General features: G+C 35.3%; 1 protein-coding gene across 1 annotated transcript; it reads right to left on the bottom strand.

Annotated features, from left to right (window-relative positions):
• Positions 1-11,657: 11,657 nt before the first annotated feature.
• Positions 11,658-17,688, bottom strand: LOC103026114 (V-set and immunoglobulin domain-containing protein 1). Its single transcript, XM_049479286.1, has 4 exons — positions 17,487-17,688; positions 15,463-15,558; positions 14,074-14,397; positions 11,658-12,599 (listed from the first exon to the last, which is right to left on the bottom strand). Exons 2-4 carry the CDS (start codon positions 15,518-15,520, stop codon positions 12,472-12,474), a joined length of 510 nt encoding a protein of 169 aa, XP_049335243.1. The 5' UTR covers positions 15,521-15,558; positions 17,487-17,688; the 3' UTR covers positions 11,658-12,471.
• Between the last annotated feature and the right edge of the window lie 1,245 nt (positions 17,689-18,933).

The following is an 18,933-nucleotide window of genomic DNA, read 5'->3' as shown; positions in this document are numbered from 1 at the left end:
TGTGCAATTGTCAGAAGAACAAATCAGCCTTAAAACTGGCATGATTATCCTGTAGTGTGGACCAGGGGTTAGGTTTGCAGTCAGCAAGCAGTCAGCAGTGGTTGGTCTGAAGTGTGCTGAGATTACAAAAAAACAGTCTGCATGTTTGCAGTGCGTGGAGCTGATATAACACTCTTTAACATAGAGCCAAGTGTAACAGGAGCAAGATATACAACCGGATGCTATCAAGGTTAGCGTGGCCTAATCTAACATAAGAGTGGCTGAGTCTGAGTCTCTTAGGTGGATATTATTGTGTAATAGACCCACTCTCAACCTATCAGTGTCTAGCACTCACGAGGGTAGGCTGCAGCAATACAATATTAATTCTGTATAATCTGAACTATACATAGTGACCTATTGGGTAGATGTTTTAAGATAGGGGTTTCTAATACATTTGCCACTTAGTCAAAGCCGAGACAGGAGTTTGAAGCATAAGGTGTACGTTTCTAATAAAATAAGCAGTTTTTGGAAGGATAAGGTGAATATTTCTCGTGGACGAAACCTTAGGAAAAACCTTATAGTGAGTTTATGATAAGTTTTACCCTCCTGATTTCTGTTCCTTTGTTCGTTGTTGGGCTCATTTAGGGGTTTCTTGATGTTTCTGGGGAGAAAAATACATGTATAAAAAGGTATGTATGTGTGTGTTTGCTGTGATTAGTGCTATATATAAATAAAACTGGTCTTAAAACAGCCATCAGAAAAAAAAAAATGAAAATAACACTGCTCAAAAATAAAGGTCTTTTTGAAGCTTATTTACAGCCTTGTGTCATTTATTCATTCTGGAGTAGAAAATGCAAACATTCTAGGTTAAAAACCTGTGCTTTGGTTCTAAACCTACACTATTTAGAACCTCTGTAAGAACAGTGAGAGAAAATAAGGTTAAACTCTGGGTAGCCTGCTGGGTACAGCATTATACTGCATATGGTGCCAATAGATTTATAAGTTTATCCGCTTCAAGGAGTCCTTTTCTATAGGCAATAGTTCTCTGCAGGGACTAGACCAGCTGTGTGTATGTGTGTATGTGTATGTGTGTGTGCAACTGAAAGTATCTACAGTTCAAATAAACTCATCAAAAATTGGACATTCAGAGGATTTGAACTTTATTTTTACTTTCCTCTGGTTGTTGTGTGTGGTCGAGTAAGATCAGAAAAAAGCTTAAGGTGAAAAAATGTAACCTGCCTGTTTCATTCTTCTTTTTTTCCCTTTTGTGGTCATTTGGGGTTTTCATCTTGTTTTCAGTAGGGCATTATTTGCCCTCTTGGTGTCAATGTGGAGGGTGGATAAGGGCTCCACAGGTGGGCCGCAATATAAACCTCTTGAGATTGTGCATCCTCATATGGAGACATTACTTTTCTGCTTATCTGCACCATGATACTTCATTTTTTAAAACGTTGTCCCTTTTGCCTCATATAGAGACACTGCCCGTACTGGCCATCTAGTGGTCACATAACAACATTACACTCAATTGATTGAAAACAAAATGGCGGGAATCCCAGTCAAAAGTTTCTACAGCCAAAGGTAACAATTCTCATCCAGTTCTAGGTTTGAAACTAATTTATTTACTTACTGGATTTTAATCAATTTTAGTTTTTGGACTAATTTGTTCCTTCTGATTCCAAATGGCAAGGATAAATTTAAAATTAAATTTTAAAATAAACTACTGTTCCCATATGAGAACATTGATTTTTGCCAAAATGACTTCCTGTACAAAGACAAACTTTAGGTTTTATACTTCTTAGGTACTACTAATCCCAAATTAAATTCATATTAAAAAAAAAATATATATATATATATATGCAAACCACAGAAAAGTCCAGGTCGCTGGAGATTAAGAGGTTTTTGTCTCTCACTGTTCAGATAACCTTGCCAAATAAGAATATGGCCTGGCCTCACTAGTCTGACTTCAATGATATTTTCAATTTAAAATAATTTTTTTGGTAACACTTTACTTACACGGTCCACTGTTGATATCTTGTAGATGATCAACTAACATTAAACTTAATGTTACAGTTGAATGAAAATGATTCTCTGTTAAATGTTATTCTACACCTAACTCCTACACCTAAAAGGGTTTGATTTTAGGGTAGATTTAAGATTAGGGTTAAGTTTAAAATAGGCATTAAGAATAATTTACTTTCAGCTGAGAGTTTAGTTGCATTTGATAGATATTAGGTTAAATATTATTTTAATGTTAGCTGAGTATCTATGAAGAATCTATAATGGACCATCCAAATAAAGTAATACCTATTTTTTTTTGTATTTATACACTTATTATAGTGTTGTATGTTTCTCTCACACTGCCGGATATTTTATTTTATTTTATATCTGAAACACTAAGGATGTACAAACCTAAATCTAAATGTGTGTGTTTAGATGCCTGGTGTGGGCAAAGTCAAGGATGCTACAATAAGATTACATTTATAAACACAAGGAGAGAACGCCTCTAAATTGGTCAAATTTGACTAAAACACAATTGCACAGTTAATGTGAGCTCAAGATAAGGTTTTTCATAACTTGATAACGTGGTCACAGATTGGACATAGGTATCTTCACAAGCGTTTCTACTATACTCAACCCAAGGTTGTGCTACTGTAAATAAACTGAGAGTAATTGGGGATGATGGGAAATGTCCAGTTTAATTTACTAAGCAGTCAAGCAATGCCTGTCTGTGGCACACATTTATTCACAACCCTGCCAGTTTAATATAAACCTTATGCTCCCTCTAGTGGCTACTTTTGATTTACAAATAATGTTTTTAGCTGTTAAATGTATTTCTTACATCTTTCGATGACACTGAGTATTCTCTTTCTCATTTTAAATACTGTGCCCTGTATGAGCAGTATATCAGGCCATGGTGTATTTGTCAGCCAGCACAATCAGAAATGATGTGGATTTTCTAGCTGATAAAGCTGTTCTGACCTTTCAGTTGATAAGGCCTGATAGGAGGCTATAAGAGATAATGTTTATCATTTATTTGCTCCTGTTTTGAAACTGTGCGCTCCAAAAAGCATGGTGACATTAATAGACCCTTAATAACTTCATAAATTAGCTAAATTCATAAATACCAGCTTGGAGCAGCTGGAGAAATGGCATCTCAGCAGACATGGGCATCATACCCACAACCCTATTACCTATAACCCCATACTTTAACTAACAACTATGGGTTAGCAGATAAACATTGGTCGTATATAGACCACAGGCATTTCTAGACCCTTTAAGAAGTTTTCAAGTTGTTTTCAGAAAGTGGAATTTGAGGATTGATCCACCAGTAAAGGACACTTTTTTCACATGCATTTTACAAGCCCAAAGATACAGAACTGGCATCTGAAGTGAAAGAAGCATGTGAAAAGACCTACTTTCAATATTGGGTGCTGGTGATCCTTTGGCCATCAGATGGCACTGTTTTAAAACATACATACTCCTGTACCCCTAAGGCTCTGATCCTAGAACTGACTCTGCTATATCCAATTATCTTGTTGTCTACCCTATTTTACGGACTATAAGGCGTACTATCAATGAAAGTCTATTTTCTGGTTTATTTTCTTACACAAGGCCCACTGGATTATAAGCGACACAACAGGGCTGTTGCCATGTTTCCCTTCTAATTCAGCAATTCTCGCTGCTGGGGGCGCCAAAGTAAATGAAACTGTAATTCATAAAAAGACATTTTCTTTCAATCGAGCGCTGAATGTTAATCTACAAAGATTTCTCTCCTGACAACCATTTATTTGGGTGAGTAAAGCGCTTCTGTTTATTTACAGTAAGTTTAAATTTCAAGTAATTTAGCGTGGTTAGCAGCAGCGCTAGCCATGGTTAGCAGCAGCAGTTAGCAGCAGCGCTAGCCACAGTTAGCAGCACTACACTGAGGAACCCTGAGCATTCTGGTAACCCAAGTTGCTAACAGCTAGTGGTTACTCCCACGTAGCTTGTTTTAACACAGTAAACACAGGCTATGGTCAAATTTACTCGCCTCTGAATGGCAAAAGACTACAGCTGAGTGGCTTTACTGCTCCTTATAATCTGACTGGTAAAATTCATATATAATGTGCACCAGATTATAAGGTGCACTGTCAACTTCCTGGGAAAATTTTAAGATTTTTTGAGCACCTTATTGTGCGATTACTTTCCATAGCAGTGTATATGTGTACAGTATTTTCAGTAACACAAGCTAGATGTCATATAATGCAGGACAACATCTTCATTAATTGCACATTGCACCAGTAAGAGCAGAGTGTAAAGGTTTAATTCAGGGATGGGCAACTGGCGGCCCGGGGGCCGCACACGGCCCTCGTCATCACTCAGTGCGGCCCGCGAATAGATCAAAAATAATTTCATAATTTCATAATTTAAAAAAAAAAAAAAAAAAAAGTAATTCTACTTTTGACCGCTAGAGGCTGCCAAACAATAGCGGGCACGGGCGCTAATAGTTTTCTGCTATTATTGAATGAGCTATTTGCAATCAGTTTTTAAATCTTTTTTGTTCTTTGTTAAAATGCCTCAAGTTCAAATGCCTTTTGCACTTTTCTAAGCAAATGTTTTGTCCTTGTTGCTTATGAAGGACTTGTTATAATGAACTTATTTTACACAGAGGAACTACTGTATTTGCAATCAGTTTTTTAAGCAAACTTTTTGTTCTTTGATATGAAGGACTTCCTTTTTGCACTTTTTTTAAGCAAACGGTTTGTCTTTTGCCGTATTAAAATGCATTAATATGCAGAAAATAGTTGTTAATAAATGTTGGTGCTGTAAACATACAGATATAAATTCATATAAAATTTGTTCTTATTGAAAATCATTTGTAGCGTTTTTCATATTCAATTATTTGAAGTGCGAGGTCATGTGGCCCTCCAATGGTCATGCTGAAAAAAATGTAGCCCTCTCCATCATGGAAGTTGCCCATCCCTGGTTTAATTAGCAGGGTAAGAACACAGTTTTGCTCAAAATATTGCAATGCACACAACATTATGGGGGACATACCAGAGTTCAAAAGAGGACAAATTCTTGGTGCACGTCTTGCTGGCGCATTTTTGACCAAGACAGCAAGTCTTTGTAATATATCAAGAGCCACGGTATCCAGGGTAATGTCAGCAGACCACCAAGAAGGACCAACCACATCCAACAGGATTAACTGTGGACGCAAGTGGAAGCTGTTTGAAAGGGAAAATCACGGCAGGATTCAATTTGCACCTCAACTCTCCTGTTTCCACCAGAACTGTCTGTCGGGACAATAAATTATAGTTGTCTGAAACCAGGTGTTTCAGTTTCATTGTCCAACCCCTGTATGTGGATTGAGGCATCAGAGTAATATTACAGGATTTTGCATATGAATTGGGTTATGCAGCATTACACACTATTGCCTGCTTACTTCATCAAAGTTACATAGGGCTATTCTCCCTATTACAGGTGTTATTTTATAGCAAAAAAGTACATAAGGCTGCTCTGAGTTATATAGCTTGCTTCTCTAATAGCTCCAAATATCACAAGCTGGAAATGGAATGAAAATAGGTGCCACCTCCTTAATCTGTCTGAGCCCCCTTATCTAATTGACCCTGCTGCTGGGCATGTTGACCCGGCTTATCTGTCTGTGCTGGGCTCATGCTGAATGATTTTTCGCCTGCCTCCAGCCTCCATGTGTTGTTTGGTGAAGTTCTTCATGCTGGTAATGTTTCATTTGCAGGCCTGCAGAGGTCTGGTGAAAAGGTGAACGCTAATGATGTGGAGGTCACAGCTGCTGCTGCATGCTAGCTCACCCAGCTAAAAGCATATAAAGCGTAGATTTAATGCGTTCATTGTCGGATTTTTTTTATTTTGTCAGATTTAAATTATTATCCTCTTATTAGTATATCCCATAGACTGTGTATAGCTGGAAAGAGCATCGTCTTTCAAAAGTGAAGCCACCACAGGTCAGGCGCCCCCTGCTGTTCGGTTGCCCCATAGGTTTGCTAGTGCAGCTAGTGTAACCTCTGCTTATGTTGTCAAGTTTTTATATCCCCACAGAATTTGTTTTTTAAAAAGTTAATCAGCTCTATTCAAAAAAGTGTGGTTATTGTAAAAGGGCTGGGTTACACCTAGCTGGTGTGGGACCAATGACTGTGTGAGCTCTGTGGAGGCAGCTCTCAGGGGCGGGTTTATTCAAATGAGTAGGCTGTCTCTCTACAGTCTTTCTCCCTCCTCTGGTCTCTACTGCGCAGGTTTCAGGATCGCCAACATGGCGGAAGATTTTGGCTTCATTTTTATTTAATGAATGGGATTGGCTACAAGGCGTCCATCTTTTTTGCACTCTCTGGTAAATACAGTACATAAAAAGTATTTGCCCCTTTATAATTTTTTTTTTGTCATACTTACATTTTTTCAGATTAGCAAACAAACTTTAGTATTCGACAAAGATAACCTGAGTAAATATAAAAAGCAGTTTTTAAAAGGATGGTTTAATTTATTCGAAGGAAAAAGCTTCCCAAACAAACCTGGCCCTATGTGAAAAAGTACTTCCACCCTCTATATATAAACTAACTGTGTTTAACAAACTTTTTGGACAGCTAAGATCAACCAGGTCTGATTACTGCCAGGCCTTTAGAATCAAGGCATCACTTGTCAAGAAAGAACCTGTCTGACAACATAAAGCAGATTGAAAGATCTCAAAAAGCAACACAATATGCCTCAATCACAGGAAATTTAAAAACAGATGAGAAAGGAAAACAAAGTCATTGATCATCTATTAGTCTTGAAAATGTTATAAAGTCATCTCTATGGCTTTGAAACTTCAGTGGACCACAGTGAGAGCTATTATTTACAAATAAAGAAAACATAAAACACAAGTAAACCTTCCCACAAGTGACTGGCCTACTGAAATTACTCCAAAAGGGCAGGGCCAACTCATCCAGGAGGTCACAAAAGAACCCAGAACAACACCTAAAGAACTGCAGGTCTCACTTGCCTCAGTTAAGGTCAGTTAATGATTCAGGTAATAATTCAATAATAAGAAAGAGAATTGTCAAAAATGATATCAATGGAAGAGTTCCATGGTAAAAAAAAAAAAAAACACTACTGACCAAAATGAACTCTGAGATTTTATTTTGAAAGGTGTGTGTCTTGTTACATCTGGTGTAAAATTAACACATCATTTCAGAAAAAAAAACATCATAATAAAAGTCAAACATGGTAATGGTACTGTGATGGTCATCTGGACAACTTTCTTCAATTGCACTCTACCAGAAAAACTTGAAAAAAATGTCCATCAGTTTGTGACCTTATCAACATCAGATTGGAAGGTTGATGAGGTTAAGATAATGTATTAAATATCTATTGAATGACTGATTGCTATCTGGGATGTGTCCACCTTTCTGTATTGTTTTAAACAAACAATTCTCATCAGTAATCTCGCTTCATTCTTCCTTTTACACTGCTTTTATTCTCCCTTTCTTCCCAGAACAATACATCTTCCATGCAATTAGCATTTATCCAATCAACAACACTGCTGGACTCTTTTATACACATCAATAATAACGTCCACCACAGGACACACTGCATTAACCTCTGACCCCCAAATCTTTATACAAACAACTCCACCTGCTCTCTATTCACCACACACACACACACACACACACACACCATTACCTTATGGATGGATGGAATGAGGCATAAACCATGTGACCTCCTAAATACCACGACATTTCTCATTGTCCTGCACATCTCTACTGCTCACTCTCTATACTGCAAAGCCTACTGTAATGTATATTCATATCTCTATAAAAACATAAAACACACTGCAATGTCCAAGATGATGCCCACTGTTTTTCACTGTTATCTGTGAAGGGATGCAGAGAAATTATTTTAAATATGCCAAAAAACCTGCACCTAACAACTGGGATCACACATACTGAAGGATTAAGCCCATAACCTTCACCCATTTAATTTATCCAACCAAACACTACATCACAAGCTCTTCACATGGGCTTCACATATAAGAATTGCAACATTATGTTTCGAATTTTTTTTGATGATCTAAAATACAATTTGGATTTTGGATAATATGGAAAATATACTATAATATAATATATAATATAATATTACCCCCTTACAAATTTCTTTTGTTTTTGCATTTTGATATTTCAAATATATTGATATTGATATTTTTCAGATTATCCAACAAACTATACTATCAGACAAAGATAACTTGAGTAAATATAAAAAACACTTTTTAAATGATTATTTATTTAGTCAGGGAAAAAACTGATTACTGCCAGACCTATAGAATCAAGAAATCACTTGAATAAAACCTGTCAGAGAACATGTAGCAGCTAAAAGATCTAAAAAAAAAAAAAAAAGCTGAAGAAATTCAAAAACAGATGAGAAAACAAAGTCACTGACAGCTGTCAGTCTGGAAAAAAATGTTATAAAGTAATTTCTAAGGTTTTGGGACTCCAGCGCACCACAGTGAGAGCTCTTATTCACAAACAAAGTGAACCTTCCCAGGAGTGGCTGCTCAACCGAAATCATTCCAAAAGGGCATGAGCAACTCATCCAAGAGGTCAAAAAAGAATTGACCCAAATTAACTCATAGGCTCATCTTATTAGCCAAAAAAAAAAAAAATCTTAATGACCCCCAGGACTTTTTGGTTAATATTATGGCATAAAACTAACACAATTTTAGAAAAAGACAACATACTGAATGTAAAACATGGTGGTGGTAGAGTGATGGTCTGGGCCTGTTTTGCTGCTTCAGGGCCCGAAGAACTTGCTGTAATAAATGGAACTAGCTATTCTGCTGTTTACCAAACAAGTCTGGCCATCTGTTCATGACCTCAAGCTCAGGCGTACTTTGGTTCTGCAGCAGGACAATGATCCAAAAGAGATGCTGTGGCATGATCTTAAACAGGACTTCATGCTCAAAAACCCTCCAATATGGCTGAATTACAACAATTCTGCAAAGAAGAGTGAGGTAAAATTCCTTCACAGAGATGTGAAAGACTCGTTGCCAGATTCGTTTGGATATTTTTTTTCCATTAATAAATAAAATCTTCATCTTAACCTTTCCTTTTATATTTATTATATTTTCTTTGTCTGATTTTAAAGTTTACTTTGAAAATCTGAAAAATATCAGTATAACCATAAAGCAAAAGGGGGCAAATACTTTTTCACACCACTGTATTTTTAAACTCCGACCACTAGATGGCAGTGTTGTACTCTATAGCAGAGTCTTTAGGTCCCAATGTTCTGATTGGATGAAACAATGTTTTTTACTCTATTTAGATTTTATGCCTTTGATGTTAGGATTTTATATACAAAGAAAGGCACCACTTTAAAATAACAATATTCTTATAAAGGTTCAAAAATTGTTTATAAATAAGTTTATCATGTTTAACACATGTATTAAGTTCTAAATGCTTTAATAATCTTTAAAAAGCAGTTAAATATTGTCATCCATCCTAAATAATAATACATTACTAATACTAAAAAATATTCATTTTAAACACTTAACTACCAAAATTAATTATTTTATCATAAATGACAGTGTGATGTACATTAAAGTAGTGATCAGCACATTGGGATAAACTGTGTTTGATGGTACATGGCAAAGTCAGTAGTTATTAATCATAGCACAAAGTTTTAAAAAAATAATTCCCATTGTTAACCTTTAGTTAACAAAGTTTAGCAGTCTACAAAGTTTACAGACTTTCATTGCTATCTTGGCAGTGAATTGTCATAACAAGCACGTTCCCAGTGGGTATACACCCCTGCTTGTTACGGAAGCATCCAGGTAGCTGCACCATTGAAATAGCAATCTGTCAATGTTAGACTGCGCACTTGGTTCTTAAAAGGAATGGCAAGTAATATGCTGATTGGTTTGTTGCATGTTGCACCTTAAACCCACTCATAATTCATTCAAAGAATTAGTACATACCTTTTGCGCATACTTTTCCCGTTGTTACAATAGCAACTGACACACGGACATGCCCTAAATCAAGCTGTGCTGTGCCTGGTTAACAGCTCAACTAAAAATCGCTAAAATAGGACCCATACATTTTAAATTTCAATATACAATGTGTTTTTTAAAGTTTATTAAACATTCAGTAGTATTACTTAAAATTATTTAAAAGTCCACATTCATTGCAAAACATCACTTTGCACACATTTTATAAATCGTCTTTTTAGTGTACTCAATAAACAGGGGTTTTTATCCGTCTTAACCTGGCGGTCACAACCCCAGAGGTGTCCTAACATAGGTAAATGCATTTTCTCAGAAAATTATTAAAGTAAAAAGTATTTGCCCCTTACAGATTTCTTTTGTTTTTGCTTTTTTGTTCTGCAGATATTTTAATATAAGACAAAGATAACCTGAATAAATATAAAAGCACTTTTAATTGATCATTTATTTATTAAAGGGGAAAAAAATCCAAACCAGTCTAGCCCTGTGTGAAAAATTGTTTGCCCTTTAAACTTAAAACCGTGGTTATGCCATTCTTGGCGGCAACAACTGCAGTCAAGCTTTACTGATAACTGGCAATGAGTCTTTCAGATCTCTGTAGGGGAATTGTTGTCCATTCTTCTTTACAGAATTGTTTTAATTCAGCCACACTGGAGGGCTTCCATGCATAAACATCCTGTTTAAGATCATGCTACAGCATCTCAATCAGATGTTGACAAAACCATAATTTTATTTCATTTTTTTAAAAACCATTAAGAGGTGGATTTGTTTGTGTGCTTTGGGTCATTGTCCTGCTGCAGAACCCAAGTATGCCTGAGCTTGAGGTCACAAAGTGATGGACAGATATTCACCTTCAGGATTGTCTGGTAAACAGCAGATTTCTTGGCTCCATCTAATTACAGCAAGTTGTCCAGGCCGTGAAGCAGCAAGGCAGCCCCCGATCATCACACAACCACCACCATGTTTTACCTTCAGTCTAATGTTCTGGGCATCATTAAGATGTTGTTTGGCAAATGTGAGACGGGCTGTTTTGTTTTATTTAGTGTGCTTGTTTGTTTGATAACCTGAAAAATGTAAGTATGACAATAATGCAAAAATAAAATAAATCTGTAACGGGGCAAATACTTTTCCACACCACAGTTTATATTGATTTGAACCCTAAAAGGAGTCAGTAAAAATGGTGAAGAACCTCTAGAATGAAACACAAATTCAAACTCTTTTAGTGGCCAAAAGCGAGATCATCACTAGATGGCAGCATTAAACAACTTAGAACCACACTGACACATTTATAACACACAGTATATAATATCTAACCCTTCTTGACATTATTAGGCCACAGTGCTTAAGCAAAACTAAGTGAGTGGTGTCCAAAGTACAGATATATTTTTAGAAACTTGCTGTAATCAGCTCTTTAAACAAATAACATTATAAGCTACACCCAAGATTACACTGAAGTGAAACATATAAATGTTGTTCTATGTAAAAGAGTCTGTCCCCAACTAACCCATCCAATACAGAAAACTCATATATTTGGCAAAATATAGATTTCAAATACATGTCATCTGATAAAATATATGGATTTGTCTTATAGCCATCATATATTTTTCATTATTTTTCACATATTGAAATATATTTGACATAAAAGCTTATCTTATTTGAAAGTGTCATGTTTGTCAATATATACAAAAACATATATGAATGACACATTTATTTAATAACATCTCATCTATAAAAAACATCAAAATAAGAAATCAAAAGATTTTGAAAAACTTTGAATGGAAGCTAGTGCAAAAAGATTTTACATCACGTAAAAAAATCAATTAATGTAAAAAAAACAAACAAACATACATAATAAAAACAGTAATGCATTCCAGTGAAGGACAGCGGAGTTATGTATCATACATTTTAACATATATGCATTTTAATATTTTTTTTTCATTAATTTGCTTATTACATATATGTATGTACATACGTGTTTGCAGGCCAATACACTGTTACATACCGTATGTGTTTCTGGCATGTGTTTCCGTTAAATGATAGTTAAACATATGTATAGGATATATATGTGCATATTTTTGAAATATATGCTCAATCTGTACGTAACGTCCTGGAAAGTGGTAAGTGTATATGTGTGTGTTGAGGTGTATTTACATAAAAAAATGTTTACATCATAGCAGAAAAATACAAAAAATCAAACATTTTGATAATTCTGGCACAAATCAGAGTTCACATTTTGGGCAGATTCGTTTGTTATGCATTCCCACAGTGCTCCTGGATTCCAGAGAAAGAACAATAAGCCCTAATTTCAACAAATTGCACAATTTGATCCCCACTTCCACTTGAATCTGTTTTTGAGAGTGTATTTCACTGATTGGTTGGTGAAGGATTGAGTTCGAACACAAATGCACAAATGCTAGGAAAAAAACATCAACAATCAGGTTTCTTATTCAAAATCAGTAGCACACTGGAATCTGCTCTAGTCCAGATTGTCCGAAAGCTGCTTGGTATTAAAGGGTGAGTATGAATGCTGTTAGCACCAAGAATGTCCATTTCGTATGTAAAGGGCTGGCGTGGTTGGGCACCGTCCTGACAGAGAATGATGTCCTTAAGGACTCTACTGGCTCCACAGGACAGTCTGCAGGAAGAAAACAGATTTTCTTTCATTGTTCAAATGGCATTAAGTGGATGTTGTGGTTTATGCAGAGTATTAGGTAAAAAGACCTTTACTGTAGACTGTAGTTTGATTCACTGTAAACTTCAGTTTGATTCTCTGTAGACTATAATTTGGTTCCCTCTAGACTTCAGTTTAATTCACTGTAAACTACAGTTTGATTCACTGTAAACTACAGTTTGATTCACTGTAGAGAACAATTTGATTCCCTACAGACTATGGTTTGTTTTCTGTAGACTATGTTTGATTACTTGTAGATTATGATTTGATTGATTGAATCGAACAAATGTTAATATTGGGTGAAAAATCTTTTTTTTTCTGGTTTTTAAACTACTGGATACATTAAATAGCCTAAGTATATTTTTGTATTTCTGTCTAGAATTTCTAATAACCCAACTGACATGCCAATGACTTTACTTTTACCTTAGCAGTGCTAATCGTTACTTTAATTTGGTAGTGCTTTTCTAAACATAAATGTATCTCAGCAATGCTATTTAATTCAAATTTTGGAAACTTTAGAGAATGGCAGAAGTGGGTTCAGAGTAATGGGTAACAAAATGCCTTCCATGTAGTAGTTTGATTTCCTGTACACTGTGGTTTGATTTCCTGTAGAGTACAGTTTGATTCCCAGTGGACTGTGGTTTGATTCCCTGTAGAGTACGATTTGATTCCCTGTAGATTATGGTTTAGTTCCCGGTGGACTATGGTTTATTTTCTGTAGATTATGATTTGATTGATTGAATCGAACAAATGTTAATATAAGGTGAAAAATATTTTTTTTTCTTGTTTTTTGTTTGTTTTTAAACTACTGGATACATTAAATAGCCTAAGTATATTTTTGTATTGCTGTGTTGAATTTCTAATAACCCAACTGACATGCCAATGACTTTACTTTTACCTTAGCAGTGCTAATCATTACTTTAAATTGGTAGCGCTTTTCTAAACATAAATGTATCTCAGCAATGCTATTCAATTCAAATTTTGGAGAAAGGCTATGCTAAGGTTAAGATAGCTCAGCAAATGTTACTGTCCTAGCCCTGTACAGCTTGTATCTTTAAGCTGAAAAACAGACAGTATGTGAAGAGAAAAAACGGACAAGTCATGTTAAAAACTGAGGAAATACTGAAATAGTACTTAAAATAAACTAAATCTTTTTTTTTTCATACAATTTAATTTACATTTGAGCTTTATTTTCCTGATGCTCTTGTTAAGAGTGAATTTTATTGCGACTGATGAGGTCGGTAGAGGGTAAAAAACTCACACGACTGTAGCTGTTAACATTTTGTAGCACAGGATCACCTCAGAATTCACCATAAGAAGGCAAAGTTGTTACCCACGAAGCTACACCAACCACATCCCACAGGTTCCTTATTAATCCTCCCAAACCTCAACCGCATGCCCCTCTTCCTGAGTCACTGCATGAACTTTAAATACTCACCTGAGACATGCAGGGTGGTGTCAGCCTTTGTATGATTGAAGTTTGTAAACAATTTGCAGCTGTACTGTCCCCGATCAGCTTCAGATAGATTGGAGATGGTGAGGGACAGTTTTCCAGGCGTATAATGGCACTGGATGCGAGGATCAGAGTGTACTCCTTCGGATGTTTTATAGTTGCAGAGTTGTTCTCCAGTCTTATTCTCCCAGTATAGCCCAAAAACCATGAAATCGCTGCCTTCTGATATGATGATACAATCAAGAGTAGCGTTTTTGTGACAGTCACACGACACAGACTTTTCAGTCCTCAGCTCCACCTGGATTTCACCTGTAAAGCAATCATCATGTTCTTGATCAGGGACAATAATTCAACTATAAGTGAATTAGCCTCAAAACACTAATAAACTAACTTACCAATTAGAATATAAGTGCAATGAGGTGTTCCTCAAGGTTCTGTTTTAGGCCCCTTTTTTGTTCAATTATTTATTTATTCTACAACCTGTAGGTCATATAGTGTTTTCTTGCATTGTAGATGAATTCAGTATTTTTTTCAGCATTATATGTACATTCAAACTGTATGGAATTATTTAGGAAATAAAAGTAGGCATTATATATATTTTTTAGACTCTTCAGAGTAGGCTCTTCTTGCATACATGACAGCTTTGCACATCTTTTATTAGGGAAAATCACCAGAAGTGGCTTTTAGTTAACAGCTGTGCTGTTAATATTTTGAATTTCTTGTTTTCTTAATGTGTTTGAGAGCACCGGTCGTAAAGTTGTAAAGAGGTAGAGTTGGTATACAGTGAATAACCCTATTTGAGTAATGTTCTAATCCATATTATTGCAAGAATTACTCAAGTAGTGTAAGTAAAAAAATAAAATAAATAAAATATAAAAATATTAATAATAGTAATAAAGGTCAGTTAATACATTAACTATTTTATGATGAAACTGGCTCTCATCAGGAACACCCCAGGAAAGGAAGAGTTACCTCTGTTGCACAGGATAAGTTCATCAGAGTTACCAGCCTCAGAAACCACAAGTTAACGGCTCCCCAGATAGGAGTATTTTGGTTTGTTTAACACTTTTAAGTTACTACATGATTCCTTATTTGTTCCTTATGTGTCTGAATGACTTTGGTATTCATTTACAATGTAGGGAAAAAATGCTGAGTCATAAAAAGATTCTACTCTGTACAGACCACTTGGCAGGAGTTGCTAAACTCTGAAATATAAGGTGTACGAACCTGACAGCCATTATTATTAAATATACATTATCTTTTACTTTTGTAATTGAAACTGTATTGTTTTTCAACAAATATTTTAGCATGACCTGAACTGTATTTTTGGATATTTTTTTTAATATACACATATTTATTAAAACAAGTCCTTACCTCCATTTACCACAGTGATGAGCACAGCCAGGAGAGGGAGAGTGGTATAGGGTTGCATGTTCTCTCTTACTTTCACTTTCTGAGACTTTTAAAACACTAAAAACACAAAGAAATGAATGTGTTATATTGGGGTAGTCGTCTGTAGAAGGTCTGTGCAGAAGAGTCTCGTTCTTAAGAAATTCTTAGGAAACTAAAATTCAAACAAATATCTCTGAACCATTAATCAAGTTCTAAAAACTCAAAACTTGCTGTTATTTAGATTTGATTAGGTACTAGCTAATTATCTATCATACCACAGACATGTAAAGTTCTCATTGACTAAGTTCTAAGGTAAAAGCATTCTTTATATTACTGAAAGAGGGGTTACCTCTTTAGTTTTTTAAATAACAGTAGTGGCAACGTTTTTCCATTAAAAGCTATTTAGCAACTTTTTTTTTCTTACTTTTACTTTCTAAGAACTTTCCCAAACAGTATAAAAACACAAATAAATGAATGTGTTGTATTGGGGTAGTCCTCTGTAGAGACTGTCTTTGTAGAAGAGTCTTCTTCTTAAGAAATTTTATCTTAGGAAACTAAAATTCAAACAAAAATCTCTGAACCATTACCCAGATTTTTTCCTAAAAACTCAAAACTCAAATCAAAACTTGCTGTTACCTAGATTTGATTAGGTAATAGCTAATTATTTATCAAACCACAGACATGCAAGCTTCTTATTCCCTAATTGTTGAGGTAAAGAGGTTCATTATATTACTGAAAGAGGGTTTACCTCTTTTTTAAATAACAGTAGTGGCAACGTCTTTGAATGTTGTTCTATTAAAAGCCATATAGAAAGTTGTTTTTCTTTAACATAGGGACTAGAAACTCTTTATCTCTTCCTTTTACTTTCTGAGACCTTTCCCAAATACTAAAAACACATTATATTGGGGTAGTCATTTGTAGAAGGTCTGTAGAGACAGTCTGTGTTAAAGAGTCTTCCTCTAAAGAAATTCTTAGGAAACTAAAATTCAAACAAAAAAATCTCTAAACTTAACTCAAAACTCGCTGTTACCTAGATTTGATCAGGTTTTAACTAATTATTTATCAAACCACAGACATGCAAGGTTCTTATTTCCTAAGTTTTGAGGTAAAGAGGTTCATTATATGACTGAAAGAGGGTTTACCTCTTTTTTAAATAACAGTAGTGGCAATGATTTTGAATGTTGTTCTATTAAAAGCCATATAGAAAAGTATTTTTTTAACATAGGGACTAGAAACCCTCTATCTTGTACTTTTACTTTCTAAGACCTTTTCCAAACAGTATAAAATCACAAAGAAATGACTGTGTTATATTGGGGTGATAATTTGTAGAAAGGTCTGTAGAGACAGTCTGTGTAGAAAAGTCTTCTTTTTAAGAAAAATTTTGTTAGGAAACTAAAATTCAAACATAAATCTCCATTACCCAAGTTTTTTTTTAAAAAAACTCTTGCTTTTCTTTCTATTACCTAGATTTGATTAGGTACTAGCTAATTATCTTTCAAACCAAAGACATGCAAGGTTCTTATTTTCTAAGTAGTAGTTCTACAGTAAAAAGGTTCTTTTTAGTACTAAAAAGGCTTTATGTCTTTTTTGCATTTTTTTTATCAATTAACAGAAGTGGCAATGTTTTTAAAGGGTTCTTTTAAAGCCATATACAAGTTTTTTTTTTTTTTTTTTTTTTTACATATTGTAGAAACCTTTAATCATGCAGACCAATATAAAGCTTCCAAACCAATTATTTTATGCCTTATCTTTATGTAGCATAATATAAATCTGGCAGTTGTTTTTTTATATTATTGTAACAATTCATAATTCTTACAACGCTCTTTTACACTGACTTCTAATGAAGTTAAGAATGTGTTTAGCTACTCTTATAAAGTTTCCATTTTTTAAGATACAGTGTTTTTGATGATACTCAACTCTTAATTGATTAAAAACAACATGAATATAGCACTGTTCTTTATTATGATTCCATCAGTGACTTGTGAAAACTGCAAAGAATTACTCACCAGGCAGAACTGATAGTGAAAGATGTTCCTCTCAGTCGGTCTTGGCTCTGCTCAACTCTGGAATGATCGCCTGTGATCTTCCTCAGCCAAAGTTAATGATTAGCGATGAGCAGAATCGGCTCCTACTGAGGATCAGTCAATGAACTGTGCCGCCGCTGTTTCATAGCTGCCAGCTCTTTCGTAAAACACACCTGAGAAAGGGAAGTAAAAAGAGGAGGAGTCAAACTGGTCCGGTTATCTACATGCCACAACGTGAACCTGTCAAAGATCTTTCACAATGAAGGCTGCAGTGGCAGGCCCCCATAACACACATTCAGAATGACTCAGTTATTAAAGTTCCAGGTTTTTAAACCTGATATGACCATTCAAACTGTTGCTTTCAAATCGAGCTCCAGTTTGTGAAAAAAAGTGCACTATAGCTGAGCAAGAAGATCTTAGCAAAAAAAAGAAATGCAGACTGCTGCTGTTTTTAAAACAATGGACTGAACACCCAAGAGTTCAGACCTCAACAACACCTCAACAAGAAACAATAAATATGCTTAGGAGGACTTGAGACGGTAAAAAAACAGAAAATGGCAGAAAATCCTCCTGAAATTCTTATCCTGAACTTTGTAGGTGTCGAAATATCTCCCTGCAGATTCCTCCCACCATGTTTAACAGATGGGATATTCCATTTCTTTTAGATGGAAGGTAAAAAAAAAAATCCGCAGATTTCTGAACAAACCCACCACCATGTTTAACAGGTGAGATATTCTGTGTTTTAGATGGAAGGTGTGGAAGAAATCTGCAGATTTCTGAACAAACCCACCACCATGTTTAACAGATGAGATATTCTGTGTTTTAGATAAAAGGTGAGCAAAAATCTGCAGATTTCTGAACAAACCCACCACCATGTTTAACAGATAAGCATGTTTTGGATCTTGTTCAAAAGCTATTTAAAACACTGAAAGTGAGTCTTCCTAAAAGAACAAAAGCTTTAACAAAGGCACTGCTCTAAACATTCAAACAGCTAATTTCTGATCTGATTTTATTTTTGAGGTTTCTAGGATTTTGTTTTTGGGACAGAAGGTGTGGAACAATCTTGTGCAGGTTTCAGAAAACCTCCCACCACCATGTTTAACAGTTAAGCATGCTTTGGATTTTGTTCAAAAGGTGTGGAAAAATATGGAAGCCCATTCTCACCATCTAAAAAAACAAACAAACTTGTGTTTTCTTAGACTTATATTTAAATTTCTTTGATGATCTGAAACATTTAAGAATGCCAAACATGCAAAAAAGGGGGCATTAACTTTTTTACACCACTGTAGTTTATAGTATCAATGTGCAAACTTTTAAAAAGTCGCCTTCGATAGCAGCTGGTGAGTAACTAAGTGAGAAAGAGAGAGTGAGAGAGTCAGATTCTTTTAGTCACAGCCATGGGCGAAAAGCTGTGCCACCGTAATCTGGG

The sequence above is a fragment of the Astyanax mexicanus genome, chromosome 5 (genome assembly GCF_023375975.1).
Source record: "Astyanax mexicanus isolate ESR-SI-001 chromosome 5, AstMex3_surface, whole genome shotgun sequence".
Taxonomy (NCBI): Eukaryota; Metazoa; Chordata; class Actinopteri; order Characiformes; family Acestrorhamphidae; genus Astyanax; species Astyanax mexicanus.
Note: the sequence above shows the minus strand (reverse complement) of the source record. Positions and strands in the feature narration are given on the sequence as shown.